The sequence below is a fragment of the Lontra canadensis genome, unplaced genomic scaffold (assembly GCF_010015895.1).
Source record: "Lontra canadensis isolate GAN:19392208 unplaced genomic scaffold, GSC_riverotter_1.0 scaffold12, whole genome shotgun sequence".
Lineage (NCBI taxonomy): Eukaryota > Metazoa > Chordata > Mammalia > Carnivora > Mustelidae > Lontra > Lontra canadensis.
In genome coordinates this window covers 19,417,929-19,436,220 of record NW_022631006.1, presented here as the reverse complement: position 1 = coordinate 19,436,220, position 18,292 = coordinate 19,417,929, and the positions used below count along the sequence as shown (strand labels likewise).

The following is an 18,292-nucleotide window of genomic DNA, read 5'->3' as shown; positions in this document are numbered from 1 at the left end:
ACCCTGATACTAAGAATGAGTAAATATGGAAGGCAGGGCAGTATGCTCACCTTTAAGTTTCTTTTCCTCCTTGAATTTCTTTTTTTTGGGTCCAAGGAGGTGCCGTTGTTGCTCATAGAAAGGGTCGTATGTGGACAGCAGGCCTGCACTGTAGTATTGGTATTGCTGCAACTGAAGCAAAGACAGGGAGGCTTATGGGGTGGGTCTGAGTTCTAAGCCAGCCTTCAAATCATCTTCACTACAAAAACTTGAGCCGGAGAAAAACCAAAGCTCCTAAATATGATGTTCTTCTCACAAAAAGACCCATAAAGATTTAGTACCTCAAAGTGAACTATTTCCTTACTTCAAAACAAAATGGGTTCATCAGGTACATACATGGCAAGTTGCTAAAAATAACTTAAGAAAGGAAAACACTTCATGCTTCTGAATTTCCACCAGAATATTTGCTTGGAAGTGACACATACTTGAGAGATGCAATTAACTGCAGAAGGGACTCTGCATGGAATTCATCAACAAGAAATAAACCATATTTCTATTACCAATAAGTCCACCAATTTAGTAAGGTTTTGATACCTTTATTCTGGCTTTTGGTCTATCTGGATCAAAGAGTCACTAGCTACCCCCATTCTCCTATCTTTCAAGCTTTTTAACTCTTTATATATCCCACTAATAGAGGCTGACAGTATTATGGATAATGCCTACACTGCCAGAATTCTAACATGAATAATCGATTGTTTTTTTCTATCCAGAGAGAGATTCTTTCAAACACTGCTTTTAAGTTGGCCCCCCAAGGCGCACATTAATTTTATCTCACTTATTACCAACGGATACATATGAATATAAGTGTAAATAGTCCATTCCTCAATCTCTTTCCTAGATTCCAGCCAGTCCAAGAACTGAAACTAGGACAGAAGAGTGACATGGAGAACTATCACAAGGTCCCCTGTCAATGGTCAAAATTAAATGAGCATTCTTTGAACTACAGTAGTTAAAATCTATGAACTTTCCCATATATATGTTTTACTTCTATTTAAAAAAGACCAGGTATTGCAATCGCTACCAAAATACCAATGCATTTTTTCAAAGAACTAAAAGAAATAGTACTAAGATTTGTACACAACCACAAAAGACCCCAAGTAGCCAAAGCAATCTTGAGAAAGAAAAACAAAGTTGGAAGTATCACAATTCCAGATTTCAAGATACACTACAAAGCTGTAGTGATCAAACCAGCCGAGTGCACGCACAGAAAGGGACACAGTGATCAGTGGAACAGAACAGAGAACCCAGAGATAAGAGGCACCTGGCTAGCTCAGTTGATAGACCATGTGACCTGTGATCTCAGAGTTATGAGTTCAAGCCCCATGTTGGACGTAGAGCATACTTTAAAAAAAAAAAATTTTCCCCCCAACAACACAGAATAGAGAACTCAGAAATAAATCCATGCTTATATAGCCAACTAATCTGTATCAGAGGAGGCAAATATAAAATGGGGAAAAGACAGTCTGTTCAATAAATGGTGCTGGGAAAACTGGACAGCCCCATGCACAGGAATGAAACTGGACCACTTCCTACCACTACAAACAAAAATAAACTCAAAATGGATTAAAAACTTAAATTTGAGATCTAAAACCATAAAAACCTTAGAAAAGAACAGAGCCAGTAATTTGTCTGACATCAGCCATAGCAACATCTCTAGATATGTCTCATAAGGCAAAGGAAACGAAAGCAAAAATAAACGATCAGACTACTTCAAAATAAAAAGCTTTTGCACGGCGAAAGAAACCATCAACAAAACAAAAAGGCAAGCCACTGAATGGGAGAAGATACTTGCAAATTATATATCCAATAAGGGGTTAATATCTAAAATATGTGAAGAACTTATACAACTCAACACCAAAAAACAAACAATATGATTAAAAAAACAGGCAAAGGACCTAAATAGACATTTTCCTGAAAAAGACATACAGATGGCCAACAGACATATGGAAAGATGCTCAACACCACTAATCAGGAAACTGCAAATCAGCTACAAGATATCATCTTACACCTGTCAGAATGGCTAGTATCAAAAACACAAGAAACAGGTGTTGGTGAGGATGTAGAGAAAAAGGAATCCTCATGCACTGCTGGTGGGAATGCAAATTAGTACAGACAATCTCAAAAACAGTATGGAGGTTCCTCAAAAAACTAAAAGTGGAAATATCTTATCCAATAACTCCACTACCGGGTATTTACCCAAAGAAAATAAAAAAACTAATTCAAAGAGATACGTGTGGGGTGCCTGGGTCGCTCAGTCAGTTAGGCGGCTGCCTTCGGCTCAGGTCATGATCCCAGGGTTCTGGGATGGAGCCCCACGGTGGGCTCCTTGCTCAGCGGGGGAGCCTGCTTCTCTCTCTGCCTCCCGTTCCCCTTGCTTGTGCTCTGACAAATAAATAAATAAAATGTTTAAAAAAAAAAAAAAAGAAGAGAAAGAGAGAGAGAGATACATGCACTCATGTTTACTGCAGCATTATTTATAAGAGCCAAGACACAGAAGCAACCTAAGTGTCCACGTTTGGTAAATGGATAAAAATGTGGCACATGTGCATGCACATACACACACACACATATGCACATATATGAGCTCCTGCTATTTGTGACAACCTGGATAGACCTATAGGGTGATATATGTCAGAATGAAAAACACAAATATCACATGATTTCACTCATATGCAGAATCTAAAAAACAAACAGCAGAATCAGACCTGAAGAGAGAACAAACTGTTGGTTGTCAAGAGGGAAGGAGGGTGACAGGGGTTGGGCAAAACGGGAGAAAAGGAGTGGGAAATACAGTCATGGAATGAGTAAATTGTGGGAATAAAAGGCCCAGCGCAAGGAATACAGTCAATGATATAATAATAGTGTTGTATGGTGACAAATGGTAGCTATACTTTTGAGCATAACATAATGTATAGAGATGTTAAATCAGTTATGTTTTATAAGTGAAACTAATATTTTATGTCATCTACGCTAAAAAAAATAAGACCAAATATTTCAAGCACCAAATGCCTAGCACCGTACTTGAAGAAGGAACTCTGTCAAAGCAGTCAGATACCTTACTACTTGTTATTTCTGCAGGTTTATAAACTTCACCACATATACAAATCTATATAACTATATAGATAATAGATATACAGATATGTTTTTTCCCCCTAAAGAGAGAGAGCTCCAGGTGTGGAGGCGGGGTGTGAGGGGGGAACAGAGGGAGAGGAAGAGACAGAATCTTAAACAGGCTCCATGCCCAGTGCAGAGCCTGACCCAGGGCTCAATCTCATAACCCTGAGATCATGACCTGAGCCAAAAATCAAGAGTCAGATGCTTAACAGACTGAGCCAGCCAGGCACCCCTAACCTTTAGCATATTATTCAAAGCTTTCTGAACTAGCTTTGGATGTTAACCAATTGTTACAAAGTTTTTAGGTCTTCAAATATTCTATTGCTCATTATGTTCAAAGCACTACACTTCCAACGAAAATCAGAAGGCTTTGATAACAGTATTCAAGTAGTTGTCACTAAAAACCATTATCAATCTAATGTTAGTAAGAAGAGTTTTTTTTCAAGATAGGGACACTTCCAAAGAGCAAGTGCATTAAAAAAGGAACCCCTAGAATTTAAAATTGTGCAGCCACTTTGGAAAACAGTGTGGCAGTTCCTCAAAAATGATAAGCACAGAGTTATGATATGACCCAGTGATTCCTCTTCTAGGTATACACAAAAGAAAAATGAAAACAAATGTGCACACCAAAGACTTGTACACCAATCAACATGGCAGCATTATCTGTAACAGCCAAAAAATGAAAACAACTCACTGTTCATAGCTATCATTTCTAAAAGCCCAAAAATAGAAACAATCCAATTAATTCATTAAGTGATACATGGATAGTAAAATGCAGTATGCCCGCATAATGGCATATGATTTTGCAATAAGAAGGAATGAAGTACTGATACAAGCTACAATATGAATGAACCTTGAAAACATGTTAAGTGAGAAGATGGACATAAAGTACCACATGTTCCATTTGCATGAAATGTCTAGAACAGGCACATTTATAGCACTATGTGGCTTCCTAGGGCTGAGGGAAATGGGAGAAAATGAAAGATAAGAGCTAAGGGGAGTGGGGTTTCTTTTTGGAGAAAACATTTCAGAATCATGTAGTGGTGACAGTTACACATCTCTATGACTATACTAAAAACTACCAAAATGTACACTTGATTTCAAAGGCTATTTTTGGTATGTGAACTATATTTCAATAAAGCTTGTATTAGAATCACCACCACCACCATCTAAAGGTACAATGATGTGTCTTCAATGAATGTTAAAAACAGGCTAAATTAAGTACACAGCACGAAGGTTTGAGATTTCCACTGAAACTCTCTCTTACCTCCTTGTCTTTGCTATACTTATTCTGGTGAAGTTTCTTATACTTGTGCAGCCGCAACATGTTATGAAGTTCTTCTCTGCTGAGGTGGAGTTCTTCCTCTTCTTCTTCTTCTTCATTGTCTTCACTCTGAGAATCTGCCTCACTGGACTCATCACTTAGCAGAATGCTCTGCAAACGGAAGGAAATGGGAATGGAATCTGTCACTATGGGGCAAATCCTTCTAAAACCCAAGCATCTTTTCCCAACACAAGAATAAAAACAGCTGGAAGACAGTAACTTCAGTTTCCCAACTGATGCAGAAAAGAAAAGGATACCAACTGAACCTAGTGGGCATGAATTTAAGAGCACTAACATATGGAAATGCTATAAACAGCAACAAAGCTGGATTTCACTAAGTACTTACAACTCTATGTAGGATATTTTAGTTGTCAAATACCAAGGGAAAAACTAAGAAAACAAAAAAATAAAAACCCACAAAAAACCCACAACCTTTGAGTTTAAAGCAAGCCAGCCATGATAGCTAATACAGAAACAACCCAAAAAATCATGAACTGATTTTATTATCCAGATAGTGAAATATTACTTAGCCATAAAAAGGAATGGAGTACTGATATATGCCACAACATGAATGAACCTTGAAAACTATGTTAAGCGAAAGAAGCCAGGCACAAAAGGTCACATATTATATAATTCCATTTATATGAAATATCCAGAACAGGCAAATCCGTAGGGAAAGAAAACAGATTAGTGGCTGCCAGGGGGCGATCGGAAGTAACTGCTAATAACCACAGAGTTTCTTTCTGGAGGGATGAAAATGTTCTGGAATTAGTGGTGATGGCTGTACAGAACTTTGCTATAATACACACTTTAAAAGGGTTTTATGGCATGTGAATGGTATCTCAATTTTTAAGAATGTGATGGCTAAACAAAGATTTTTGCATTGCCAACAGCTTAAAGGCTCACTGATATGAACCAAATTAGGCCTTTATCCATAAACCTTTTAAAGGATCTCACGATTATAATGAAAGAGCACCTTTAAATTACTTTGAGCATGGCCTTTTACAATAAGCTTTTTAAAGGACCTCATGATTATAATGAAAAAATGCCTTTAAATTACTTTGAGCTCCTTCACAAGAAAACAATAAATAAATAATTCGTTTCAACAGAAGAAATGCTACCCTTAATTCAGCTGGGCCAATGACAGTAATCTTCAAAGAGTGTAAACAAGAGTCTACCATTTCCTTGCTTATAAACACTCACAGAAAATATAGAAACACTCTATATTGCCTATAAATACACACAGAAATTTACCAGGATAAAATACAAATTCTTTAACATGGTGTACAGGGCCCTACACAATCAGGCTCTCTAACCTCATCTTCTACCATTCCCTCTTTCATTGTGCTCCGGCTATACTAGCCTTCTTTCTCCCCCAAACATACTGAGTTGCCTCCTTTCTCAGGAATTTTACAGTTATGTTTCTTTTGGTTGAAATGCTCTTTTCTTTTTTTTTTTTTTTAAAGATTTTATTTATTTATTTGACAGAGATCACAAGTAGGCAAAGAGAAAGAGGGGGAAGCACCTCCCCGCCAAGCAGAGAGCCTGATGGCGGGGCCTGATCCCAACACTCTGAGATCATGACCTGAGCCAAAGGCAGAGGCTTAACCCTCTGAGCCACCCAGGTGCCCTGAAAGGCTCTTTTCTTAAACATTCACATAGCTTTGACCATTCAGAAATCAGATGAAATGTTACCTCTTTAAAGAAGCCATTTTATTTATTTGTTTACAGACTTACTCACTGCCTCCCCCCATTTCAATGTAAGCTCTACAGTGCAAGAACCCTGTCTGTGTATAATAGTATCTGGCAGGTAGGATGTACTCAATCAACATCCCAACAACTCAAGAACTAACGAAAAAGACATTAATAATCCTGATTACAATGTGAGCCAGGGAGGGCAAGGATCTCAATTTTTTTTACTCCTTGCTCTGCACAGGGCTTTATAATAAAAAATGTTTGCTAAAATGAACTTCATTGAGGCCTCTAGATTTTCCTCTATAATCTCTTCAAAAAATCACACCCACAGAAGACTCATGTCTAGAGAAATCTCTGCTAATGTGTCAGAATGAGTCAATAACTTTCCCTTCTATTTGTAATTTTAGTAGGTTATTTGAATTATAAACATTTGCCTTATCTCTTACCTTTAGCCACTTTCTGCTTTTCTTCAACTTAGAGAAGTTATATAAATTCCCTTTGTCAGATTTTGATTCTGTGTAAAGAAACATAAAGAACAACAAAAATGAAAGGAAGACTGCCCCAAGAGAACTGATAGTCCAAACAGGGATCTCACACCACACTGACCTGACTGCAGAACTCCGTTCAGCGAGTATGTGTTTAACATTCCAGAATTGCCTGCTCCAGAAGTTTCTCCAAGCAATGAATTTGGAGGTTCTTCCTTAACTTGAATTAAGGGATCCCCAGACTGGGGCAATAAAGGATTACTGTCATCCAGTCCATCTTCACTCTCATCACTATAAATTGAAGAATAAATCTACAATCACAGCTGACCCAGCAAAATACTGTAATTTATGGTTAGCAGATAGAAGAACTTGATCCTTTAAAAAAGATGACTGTGGGGGCACCTGGGTGGCTCAGTGGGTTAAAAAAGATGACTGTGTTCTATTTGAAAGAAGGAAGAAAAAATATCAAACATACCAAAAATCATAAAATACTTTAACCCTAAACCAGAAATAATGGGAATCAGAAGGTGGTCAAACATTATATTGGGAATATGTAATTACATACCTAGAAATATTCCTGTTGAAGATGGCTGATGTTTGTCGCAAGAAATGGTCCAACCGGAGGGCCCTCTCCAAGTACTGAAGATAGAGGGGCTTTGCCAGCTCAGTGCAGCCGCCATCGTCCCCGGCACCCAACTCCGAGGCCATAGAACAAATCTGTCTTCATGCACAAGGCTCTCCGACTTCTCGGCTGCAGAATGAGATTAAGCAGTGAAAGACAGAATACTACTTATTCTCCCTTTATTTGGCCTGCTTGCTATCAATGTGAAGAGAAATCAGACTTTCTAGAACACAAGACAAGAAGACAACAGTCTGTAGAAAGATCATAATAAAGTTCTTATTAGGCACTTTTTCCTAATGCAAGGGCAGAAGTTAGAAGAATGAGGAAAACCACCAAAATATAGAAATACTGTCATATGTCACAACAAAAAATCGTATTATACTTTTTTGAAAGAGTAACTTAAAATTTACACCCACTTACCTTTTGTCCTACAATGAACAATTACTCACAATTACCTAAATCTACACCACGAGCTCTCCTGTACACCTCCTAGAGGAACACTTGTTCTCAGTTCTCAGCATTACCTTCCAAAGAGCGGCTTCCTTTTTCTTTTTGTATTTACAATTTGTATATATGAATGAGATATTCCATTTACAAGGGAACAGAGATATTGTCAGAGTATTTTACACACTTGCAAACATTCTGTAAAGTGTAAAATACAGAAATGATTTTGAAAACTGAAGCAAAGAGAGTATAAGTAAGAGTAAGAAACAAAGCTACATAGCTTCAGTATTTTCTTTGCTACCTTACAGTGTTAAAGGAAATCATTAACACCTTTGAGTTGTCTTCTCTTTTTTACCATAGTTTTTAAAAGTTTCCTATATAATATGATCTTTCTTCTGAAGGATATGTTAAAAATTCTCCTCCAGTTATCTACAGAGTGAACATAATCTCCCCAGGAGGCTTCCTTTCCCTTTTCAGAAATTAACAAGCTAATTCTTAAATTTATGTGAAAATGCAAAGAAATCAAAACAGCCAAAATAATTTTAAAAAAGAAGAGAGTTCAGGATGCCTGGGTGGCTCAGTTGATTAAGTGTCTGCCTTCAGCTCAGGTCATGATCTCAGGGTCTGGGATCAAGCCTGGAGTCAGGCTTCCTGCTCAGCAGGGCGCCTGTTTCTCTCTCTTCCTTTGACCCCCACTCATGCTCTCTCTCTCTCTCAAATAAATAAAATCTTAAAAAAAAAAGAGAGTTGAAAAACTTACACTTTCTGATTTCATTTATTTTTTGAAAAGATTTAAGAGAGTCAGAGTGAGGGAGAGAGAGAGAACACAAACAGGGGGAGAGGCAGAGGGAGAGGGAGAAGCAGGCTCCCCGTTGAGCAGGGAGCCTGATGTGGGGCTCCTTCCAAGGACTTCAGAATCATGACCTGAGCTAATAGCAGACATTTAATCAACTGAGCCATCCAGGTGCCCTCACTTTTTTATTTTAAATCATATTATAAAGCCACAGTAATCAGGTCAGTATGATAGTGCCATAAGGATAACCACAAAGACCAATAAAACAGACTTGAGAATTCAGAAATAAAACCTTACAGGGGCACCTGGCTGGCTCAGCCGGAAGAGCATATGACCCTTGATCTCATAGTCTTGAATTCAAGTCCCACAGTGGACATACAGCTGACTTCAAAAAAAGAAAAAAAAAAAAAAAAAGAATAGCTGGGGTTTAAAAAACAACAACAACAAAAAACAACCATGCCTGGCAGATTAATTAAACACCTGACATCTGGATTTCAGCTCAGGTCATGATTTCAAGTCATCAGATCAAGCACCATGTCAGACTCTGTGTTCAGGGCAGTCTGCTTGAGATTTTCTCTCCCCCTCTCTCCCTCTGCCCCCCAACCCCCACCCCTGCTTGCTTGCATGCTCTCACTCAAAAATAAATAAATAAATCTTTAAAAATAAACAAACAAAAAACGCTTACACTTATGGTCAATTTTCAATAAAGGTGCCAAGGCAATTCAAAGGAAGAAAAGACAATCTGTTCAACAAATTGTGTTGGACAACTTGATATCCACATACAAAAAGATTAATTTATACTTAAAGAAAAAACCCTTACCTCACACTATGGATAAAAGTTAACTCGAAATGGACACAGGGACTTAAGTGTAAAACCCCAAACTGTAAAACTTCTATAAGAAACCACAGGGGAAAAATCTTCGTGATCTTGGTTAAGCAGAAAGTCTTTGGATATGTTATTGAAAGCATAATCCATTAAAAAAAAAACAAAACTGAGAAATTAGGCCATGAAAATTTTAAACTTTTGTACTTTAAGCAATATCATGAAAAAGATGAAAACAAGCCACAGACTAGAAGAAAATAACTGCAAGTTGTATAACTGTATATCTGATTGTATATCTGATAAAGGACTCGTATACAAATATCTAATTATAAAATAAAAAAGTCATGGAGATGAGAAGTGTAACATAGAGAATATAGTCAATAATAACATAACAGTAACAGAAGGTAACTATGCTGAGTGGGGAGCACTGAGTAATGCACAGAAGTGTCAAATCATTATGTTGTATACCGGAAACTAATAAAACATTATATATCAACTATACTTCAATTAATATTTAAAAAAAAATAACAGGGGCGCCTGGGTGGCTCAGTCAGTTAAGCATCTGCCTTCAGTTCAATCACGATCTCAGGGTCCTGGGATCAAGCCCCATATCGGGCTCCCAGCTCAACAATGAGTCTGCTTCTCCCTCTCTCTTTGTGCCTCCTCCCCACCCCAGCTTGCACTCTCTCTCAAATAAATACATACAATCTTTTAAAAAATAATAATAATAAAAAAATTATATCTAACTTTTCTATCTATCCTCTAAAAATGACTTGCCTTCTCTACTTCAGAGAATCTTTTAGGGATAAAATTAAGTATATGTGAAAGGGCTTTGTAAGAAATCCCAGTTATTTTCAAACAGTGTATGCTCACATATTCAGAGTTGGGAGGGGTCAAGAGATTATCTAGTCCAACTAGGTCATATTACAGATGAAGAAACTAAAAACCAGGGCGCCTGGGTGGCGGGTGGCTCAGTTGGTTAAGCGACTACTTTCAGCTCAGGTCATGATCCTGGAGTCCCAGGACTGAGTACGACATAGGGCTCCCTGCTCAGCACAAGTCTGTTTCTCCCTCCTCCCCTCTCTTGTGCTCAGTCTCTCTCATTCCCTCTCAAATAAATAAATAAAATGTTTGGGGCACCTGGGTGGCTCAGTGGGTTAAAGCCTCTGCCTTCGGCTCAGGTCATGATCTCAGGGTCTTGGGATCGAGCCCCACATCGGGCCCTCTGCTCAGTGGGGACCCTGCTTTCTCCTCTCTCTCTCTTTGCCTGCCTCTCTGCCTACTTGTGATCTGTCAAATAAATAAATAAAATCTTTTAAATAAATAAATAAATAAACTGTTTAAAAATTTTTTAAAAACCAGAAAAATTAGATAACTTGTTCATATTCCCTGAGCTCTTTTACAGAGCCATGTTTCTTAGTTTCTAAACTGGTGCTTTTTCAATCTCAGCAAACTGTCTCCCTAGACAGGTTCTACCTCTTAAGTTGCTTGAGTTTATGCTCTGATGTTGTGAAGAACACAATCCCAAGAGCCAAATATTTTTATTTTTATTTTATTTTTTAAATAATTAGGCTCCCCACCAAGCAGAGAGCCTGATGTGGGGCTCGATCTCAGGACCCTGAGATCATGACCTGAGCCGAAGGCAGAGGCTTAAACCACTGAGCCACCCAGGCGCCCCGAGCCATTATTTTTAAAGCACCAATTCTGCAGAGTAAAGATCACTTAGAATTTTATTTGCATTTTTTGAAATATCTGTCTAGAAACCATTTTTGCTCACTGAGGTGCAGGGTTTTATAAAAGCATCAACTAAGATCTATGTTAAACTGAACAGATTAGTCCTTTTAGTTCAAGGTCAAAAAATGGCTAATAGAAGCTGTCAATAATCATTGTTTAACTGATTTCCTTACAAAGACACTAAAACAGAATAACATGTTAATAGTGGAACAGTCCTCCCTAAAGTTCAATTCAATACTGATGTAAAAATTTAGTCCTGGAATTACTGAAGAGGATACTGGCATAATTTTTAGGTTAAATAGGCAACACATTAATTTGTTTATAGTGTTATGTGCTAGAAGAAAACCCTTTTTGGGAAGGTGTCCCAAGGTGGTGGGTGGCTCAGTTGATTACGTAGCTAAACTGTTTTGTTGTTGCTTTTTTGGCAGAAAGAGACACAGAGAGAGAGGGAACACAAGCAGGGGGAGCAAGAGAGGGAGAAGCAGGCTTCCCACTGAGCAGGGAGCCCAATGTGGGCCTTGATCCCAAGACCCTGGGATCGAGCCCCTCATCGGGTTCCCTGATCAGCAGGGAGCCTGGGTCTCCCTCTCCCATTCTCCCTGCTTGTGTTCCCACTCTTGCTGTCTCTCTCTCTGTGTCAAAAAAATAAATAAAATCTTTAAAAAAAAAGAAAAAGGCAAAATAATCCAAACATTTATCAACTGGTGAATGGATAAACAAGACATATACCCACAAAAAATATTATCAGCAATAAAAAGTAATAAACAGTTGATACATGCAACAACATGGTTGGGTCTGGAAAACATTATGCTAAGTTTAAAAAAAAAAGCCAGGTACAAAAGACCACATATTATATGATTCCAATTATATGAAATATCCAGAAAAAGAAAGCTATAGTCAAGAAGTAGATTAGTGGGGCGCCTGGGTGGCTCAGTGGGTTAAGCCTCAGCCTTCGGCTCAGGTCATGATCCCAGGCTCCTGGCATGGAGCCCCATATCAGGCTCTCTGCTCAGCAGGGAGCCTGCTTCTCCCTCTCCCTCTGCCTGCCTCTCTGCCTACTTCTGTCTAGTTGTGATTTCTCTCTCTCTCTCTCTCTCTCTCTCTGTGTCAAATAAATAAATAAATAAATAATCTTAAAAAAAAAAAAGGGAAAGAAAGAAAGAAGTAGATTAGTGGTTGGCTGGATGTATAAAGGGGACCTGACTGTAAAAGGATATGAGACATCTCTTTTAGGAAAGCTGGAAAAGTTCTAAATACACTCTGTATTGATGGTTGTATGACTCTGTAAGTTTGTTTAAAAATCACTGAATTATACATACAAATGAGGTAAATTTCATGAATTTAAAATAGCAGTCTTTAGTAACAGTTAAAGAGAAAAGAATGTAAAAGATTTTTTTAAGCCTTCAACAGGTTCTACTTTTCAGTGTAACATGCACCCATTCCAAAAGATTTCAAAGAAACACAGTTTTGAAAATACAGCAAAATTCTCTGAGAGTACATATAATTCATCTGGATATACATACATATAAATTAAAGCATATAAAATTGCTGCTTGGCTCCCTCCTAAATGTTTCACTAAAAAATAACTGATCTTGGGTACCTGGGCGGCTCAGTCAGTTGGGCATCTGCCTTCAGCTCAGGTCAGGATCCCAAAGGCCTGATCCAGCCCTGCACCAAGACCCTGGGATGGAGCCCCTCATCAGGCTCCCTGCTCAGCAGGAAGCCTACTTCTCCTCTTCCCACTTCCCCTGCTGTGTTCCCTCTCACACTATCTCAGTCAAATAAATAAAATCTTAAAAAAATAAAATGAAAATTTATCTCATGTACTTATTTTGGCTGATAATAAAAATGGTCCTAATTAAGAAGGTATGAAGACATGACTACAAAGTAATACTGAGTGATTAAATAAAAAACTAGTTTCAAAAAATAATTCCTCAATAACTAAGCTGTATATGAACATGAACCCAGAACCAATTTGTCCAGGAAAGATCAGTTACTTCTACAGTCTTAACAATACTCAATATCTGCCCCCATGTGACTCCCAGTACGCATCAATCCTGCAGTCTGATTCTTCCAGAATCACTTTGTAGCATATCACCACTGATGGCTGAAATGGCAAGCATGAGGTACTCCCTTATTTCTATAAGGCTAAAGAGAGGAGGTACTTCAAGTATGAAGTTTCTGACATAGCTCCACAAGTAGTTTTATGATGATACCTGGAGAATAAAGGAATATGTATTTTTTTTAAGATTTTTTAAAAAAGATTTTATTTATTTATTTGACAGAGATCACAAGTAGGCAGAGAGAGGTGGGGGGGGTGGGTAGCAGGCTCCCCACTGAGCAGAGAGCCCAACACGGGTTTCGATCCCAGGACCCTGAGATCATGACCTGAGCTGAAAGCAGAGGCTTAACCCACTGAGCCACCCAGGCGCCCCATAAAGGAATATTTTAATGGAAGTGTTCAATTAGATTCCTTTCACTGTGGTAAAATATACATAAAATTTACCATTTCAATCATTTCAAGTGTACAGTTCAGTGGCATTAAGCACATTCACATAGTCGTGCCAACCATCCATCACCACCATCCTCAATTATTTTTTTAATCACCTTTAAAACTGGTGGCTTCTCTATCCAACCCAGTTGCCTCAACTAGTCTGTTAAAAGCTGCTTCTCTGGGGCGCTGACTGGCTCCATGAGTAGAGCACAAGACTCTTGATCTCAGAGTTGTTGGGTGTAGAGTTTACTTAAAATCTCTACTCGTTGGGTGTAGAGATTACTTAAAACTAAAATCTTAACAACAACAACAAAAAGCTGAAAAACTGGTTTCACTAATAACCTATACTTTCATCTCCTACATTTGTCTTTCTCTCATTCTCCAAAGGAAATGACAGGGCTGTGCTAATCTGACCCACCAGCTGTTATCCAACTTCAACAGAGCACATGACTTTCTCAAAAACTCTTTTACCCACCTCTTATTAATTGTTTCTCATTCTCTACAAAGATTATTTCAAACAATTCTCCCTCGTCCTCAAAAACCTGAACTCATTCCCCCTCATCTTGAAGGGCTTGAGGAGGAGCATATCTCCCCATTCTTTTCTATTCTACTGTAGTTCCCTCTTTTTCCTCTTATTCTTTATGGTATTTGAGTCACAAATACAAGTAGATTTTTATCACTCTACATTTTCAACTCTTCCATCAAGGTGATTCTATATCCTGGTGCAAAGACAGAACTACTTCGTTATGTCATCCACTGTGGATCAGCCCCACATAGTCACATTTTAAAATACATAAGTTATATCTGAATTATTTTATTTTTTTCCCCAATATATTACAATTGGGGCACATACTGTTTTTTAAATTTATATATACATATAAGTGTATACATATTTATGTATAAAATATTACCTATAGATTTCATTTCGGGATAGAAAACACTATAAAATGTATTTTTTAAAAAGGGAGAATTGGGGGCACCTGGGTGGCTCAGATGGTTAAGTGTCTTCCTTCAGTGTGGGTTGTGATCTCCAGGTCTTGGGATCAAGGCCCCCATTGGGGCTTCCTGCTCAGGGGAAAGTCTGCTTCTCCCTTTCCCTCTGCTCCTCCCCTGTTCATGTTCTCTTTCTCTCTCTCTCCAATGAATAAACAAAGTCTTAAAAATTAATAATAATAATAATTTAAAAAAAGGGAGTGTTGGGTCTGAAAAGGCTGAGAGAACCACTTTGTCTGATAAAGCACTATTTACCAAAATGTACGAACAGAAGTCAAAACTGTTGACTGACACTTGCTTCTGGATACTCTCCATGCCTTTGACAACTTCTTGGACTATTTCTTCTTTACCTCCTTCATGGAACTTTCTTTTTTTTTTTTTTTTTTAAAGATTTTATTTATTCATTTGACAGACAGAGATCACAAGTAGGCAGATAGAGGCAGGCAGAGAGAGAGAGGAGGAAGCAGGCTCCCCGCGGAGCAGACAGCCCGATGTGGGGCTCGATCCCAGGACACTGGGATCATGACCTGAGCGGAAAGCAGAGGCTTTAACCCACTGAGCCACCCAGGCGCCCCTATGGAACTTTCTTTATTCCAAACGTGGAGTCCACCAAAATTCTGTTAAAGCAAAGGCTTTAACCCACTGAGCCACCCAGGATCCCTACAAATGACCATATTAATTTGCTTTTTTATGCATAGTGTCAAAGGTCATGGCTACAGAACTCTAATTCTAATGTTACATCCTACATAAAGACAATCTATGGTCCAGGACCATAAATAGGGCTCTACTTCTATCCTGGATACATGATTTGGGGGTGAAAGAAAAAATGAAAAGATACAAAACTCAGGTAACACAAAGTCAAGCAGAATGGGTTCAATTATTCATTATCCATACTTACTGAACAGGAGAATGCATGTAGTGAAAATCTTTTGGGCAATCCTACATAAAAACTGTCTATCAGACAAGCTTTAGATAAATACTGGGAGGTAAGAGGAGATCCGAGTGTTACTTCTAGATAAGAATCTGAGGATACCTGCACCAACTGCCAATTCTTACCCAAGGATAGGATTTTCATCTTACTCCAAATGAAAAGCCTAATAAAAATAATTAAAATTACTTGGAGAGAAAGCCACCCTATCTCTGGATGGAGATAAGCTAAAAAGCACTGTTCAAATGGTAGCTTAATCTAGAAGTTTTTGGCTTGGTTTAAAATTTTTTTTTTTTAATTTTTAAATAGAGAGGGATGACCTTTAATATTTTTTCCTGTAACAGCAATGGTAAGAAGGTATAATGACCACCTCATAATGTACCAGAATTACAATGATGGCCATTAACAAGTATTTGTCCTAAAACCTACACATTTAAACTTTCTATACTTAACTCTATTTTCATCTCTGATTTCTCTTTATAGACACTGCCCAAAATTGTTTTCATACCAATCATTTATAGAAGTATTTCCCAAAGTTTACCTCTCTGAATACTAGATCAAGATATTAGCAAATGTTCATTAATATTAAAAAATATTAAAGGCCATTAACATTAGGCCTAAGAATTTTTAGTCTTCAATATGCTAATGTACTTAGAGTCTCTCTCAAAGAGGAATCCAGACTTATCTGACCATTTTTTGGGCAAAGTACCTATCAAAATAGCTCAGAGAAGACCAGATGGGGCCATCAATGATTCAGTCAAATACCTAAAAAGAGTTCAATTATATATGCCTTTAAGAAATTCTTTTTTTTTTTTTTTAAGATTTTATTTATTTATTTGACAGACAGAGATTACAAGTAGGCAGAGAGGCAGGCAGAGAGAGAGGGGAAAGCAGGCTCCCCGCCGAGGAGAGAGCTTTTTAAATGCACTTTAAAAAAAAAAAAAAAAGATTTTATTTATTTATTTGGGCGGGAGAGTGAGCATAAACAGGGAGAGGGGCCGGGGTAGAGGGAAAAGCAGGCTCCCTGCTGAGCAGGGAGCCAATGCGGGGCTAGATCCCAGCACCCTGAGACATGAGCCCAAGGCTTAACTGACAGAACCACCCAGGTGCCCCCCAACTACATAGCTTGAAAGCATTTGCAGGACTAAAGATAGCCTGTAGGAGGTTATGGGCTCTAGGCTTATACAAAAGGCTATAAACATTAAAGGAACAAAATAACTGAATTTCTCACCTCTGCTCTCCTGTAACTTACTCTGTAGCCCAAACCCCTTATGACTGAATGTGATCTACTGAATCAGATCAACCGGTTACACTGATAATTTGCAGGACTGTAGCACAAATAGCAGGACCAGGTCAAATGAATGCATTTCATATTCTAATACTTGGAAATAAGACCAAAGAGAAGTGAGCTGTAAATTTTCACATGAATACCAAAGTAACATTTCATTCACTCAGCCCTTCAATTGCTGAACTCTTAAGCACAGTGTAGACAGGTATTTCCTTCAGAGGATTCAGTTTAATAGAGGAGGTAAGACTCAAATAACAATAAAAAGCATACTTGGGAAGTCACTTAAAAGACGGACAGACAAAGTGCCATGGGAATTCAGGAAAAAATGAATATTTATGAGTTCATGTTAAATGTCATATAACAAATCAGTCAATCCTACTATCTACATTAGTTATAAATATCTACATGTTTGATGAGGAAACAGCAGGTGGAAGATCCTTCTATGTATTTATGACCCAAAGAACAGAAAACATGTAGTCTGATGACCATATAAAATTTATTATTTCCAACTTCCCACCAAAAAAAAAAGGAAAAGGAAAAAACCCAAGCCAAATGGCTCCACTGGTGAATTTTATCAAACATTTAAAGTAGAATTAATATCAATCCTTCACAAACTTCCTGATCACAGAAGAAAGAACAACTGCCACATCATTCTTTGTGGCTGGCATTACCCTGATTCCAAAGCCACCCAAAGACATCACAAGAAAACTACAGGCTACTATCCCTTACGGAAACAAAAATCCTCAATAAAATATTAACAACTAAATCCAGCAACATATAAAAAGAATTATACACCATTAACAAGCAGAATTTATCCTAGGAATGGAAGGTTTATAGAACATCTGCAAATCAATCAATATTCTATAGCACATTAACAGAACAAAGGATGAAAACTACTTGAGCACATCTCAATTAATACAGAAAAAACGACCTGCCAGAAGGCAGTACCATTTCAAAATAAAAGCGCTCAACAAACTAGAAGTAGAAGGGAACTCCCTCACTCTGATAAAGAGTGATTACAAAACACTCAAAACATCCTTCCAATGGTGAAAGATAGAATGCTACCCCCCTTAAAATCAGGAATAAGACAAGGTTGTCTATTTTTATAATTCATATTCAAAACTGTACTTAAAGTTCTTGCCACAGCAATTAGGAAAACAAAACAAAACAAATTAAAATAAACATCACCCAAATTGGAAAGAAGTAAAACTATTATTTATAGATTCTTATAGATAGATAATCCTAAAGAATGCACTAAAAAATTATTGTAACTAACAAACAAGCTCAGTAATCTTGCACACTGTAGGACCAATATTCAAAAATAAATAATATTTCTATATACCACCAATGAACAATCTGAAAATAATTCCATTTACATCAGGATCAAAAAGAATAAAATATGAAAGAGGAAGGAAGAAAGGAAAAGAAAGGGAGGGAGGAAGGGATACGAACTCTGGAATAAATTTAACCAAAGAACTGCAAGACATATATATATATATATATATATATATATATA

General features: G+C 37.7%; 1 protein-coding gene across 3 annotated transcripts in view; it reads right to left on the bottom strand.

The window, feature by feature from the left end:
- Positions 1-18,292, bottom strand: part of INO80 (INO80 complex ATPase subunit) — a 131,724-nt gene that overhangs the window by 95,640 nt on the left and 17,792 nt on the right. For all 3 annotated transcript variants that reach the window (XM_032856804.1, XM_032856805.1, XM_032856806.1), the window contains exons 2-6: positions 7,223-7,408; positions 6,779-6,948; positions 6,619-6,686; positions 4,421-4,588; positions 51-171 (exon numbers count right to left, since the gene is read on the bottom strand). In XM_032856804.1, the coding sequence (XP_032712695.1) occupies positions 51-171; positions 4,421-4,588; positions 6,619-6,686; positions 6,779-6,948; positions 7,223-7,365 (670 nt within the window). In that variant the 5' untranslated portion in view covers positions 7,366-7,408. The remainder of the gene's footprint in view (positions 1-50; positions 172-4,420; positions 4,589-6,618; positions 6,687-6,778; positions 6,949-7,222; positions 7,409-18,292) is intronic.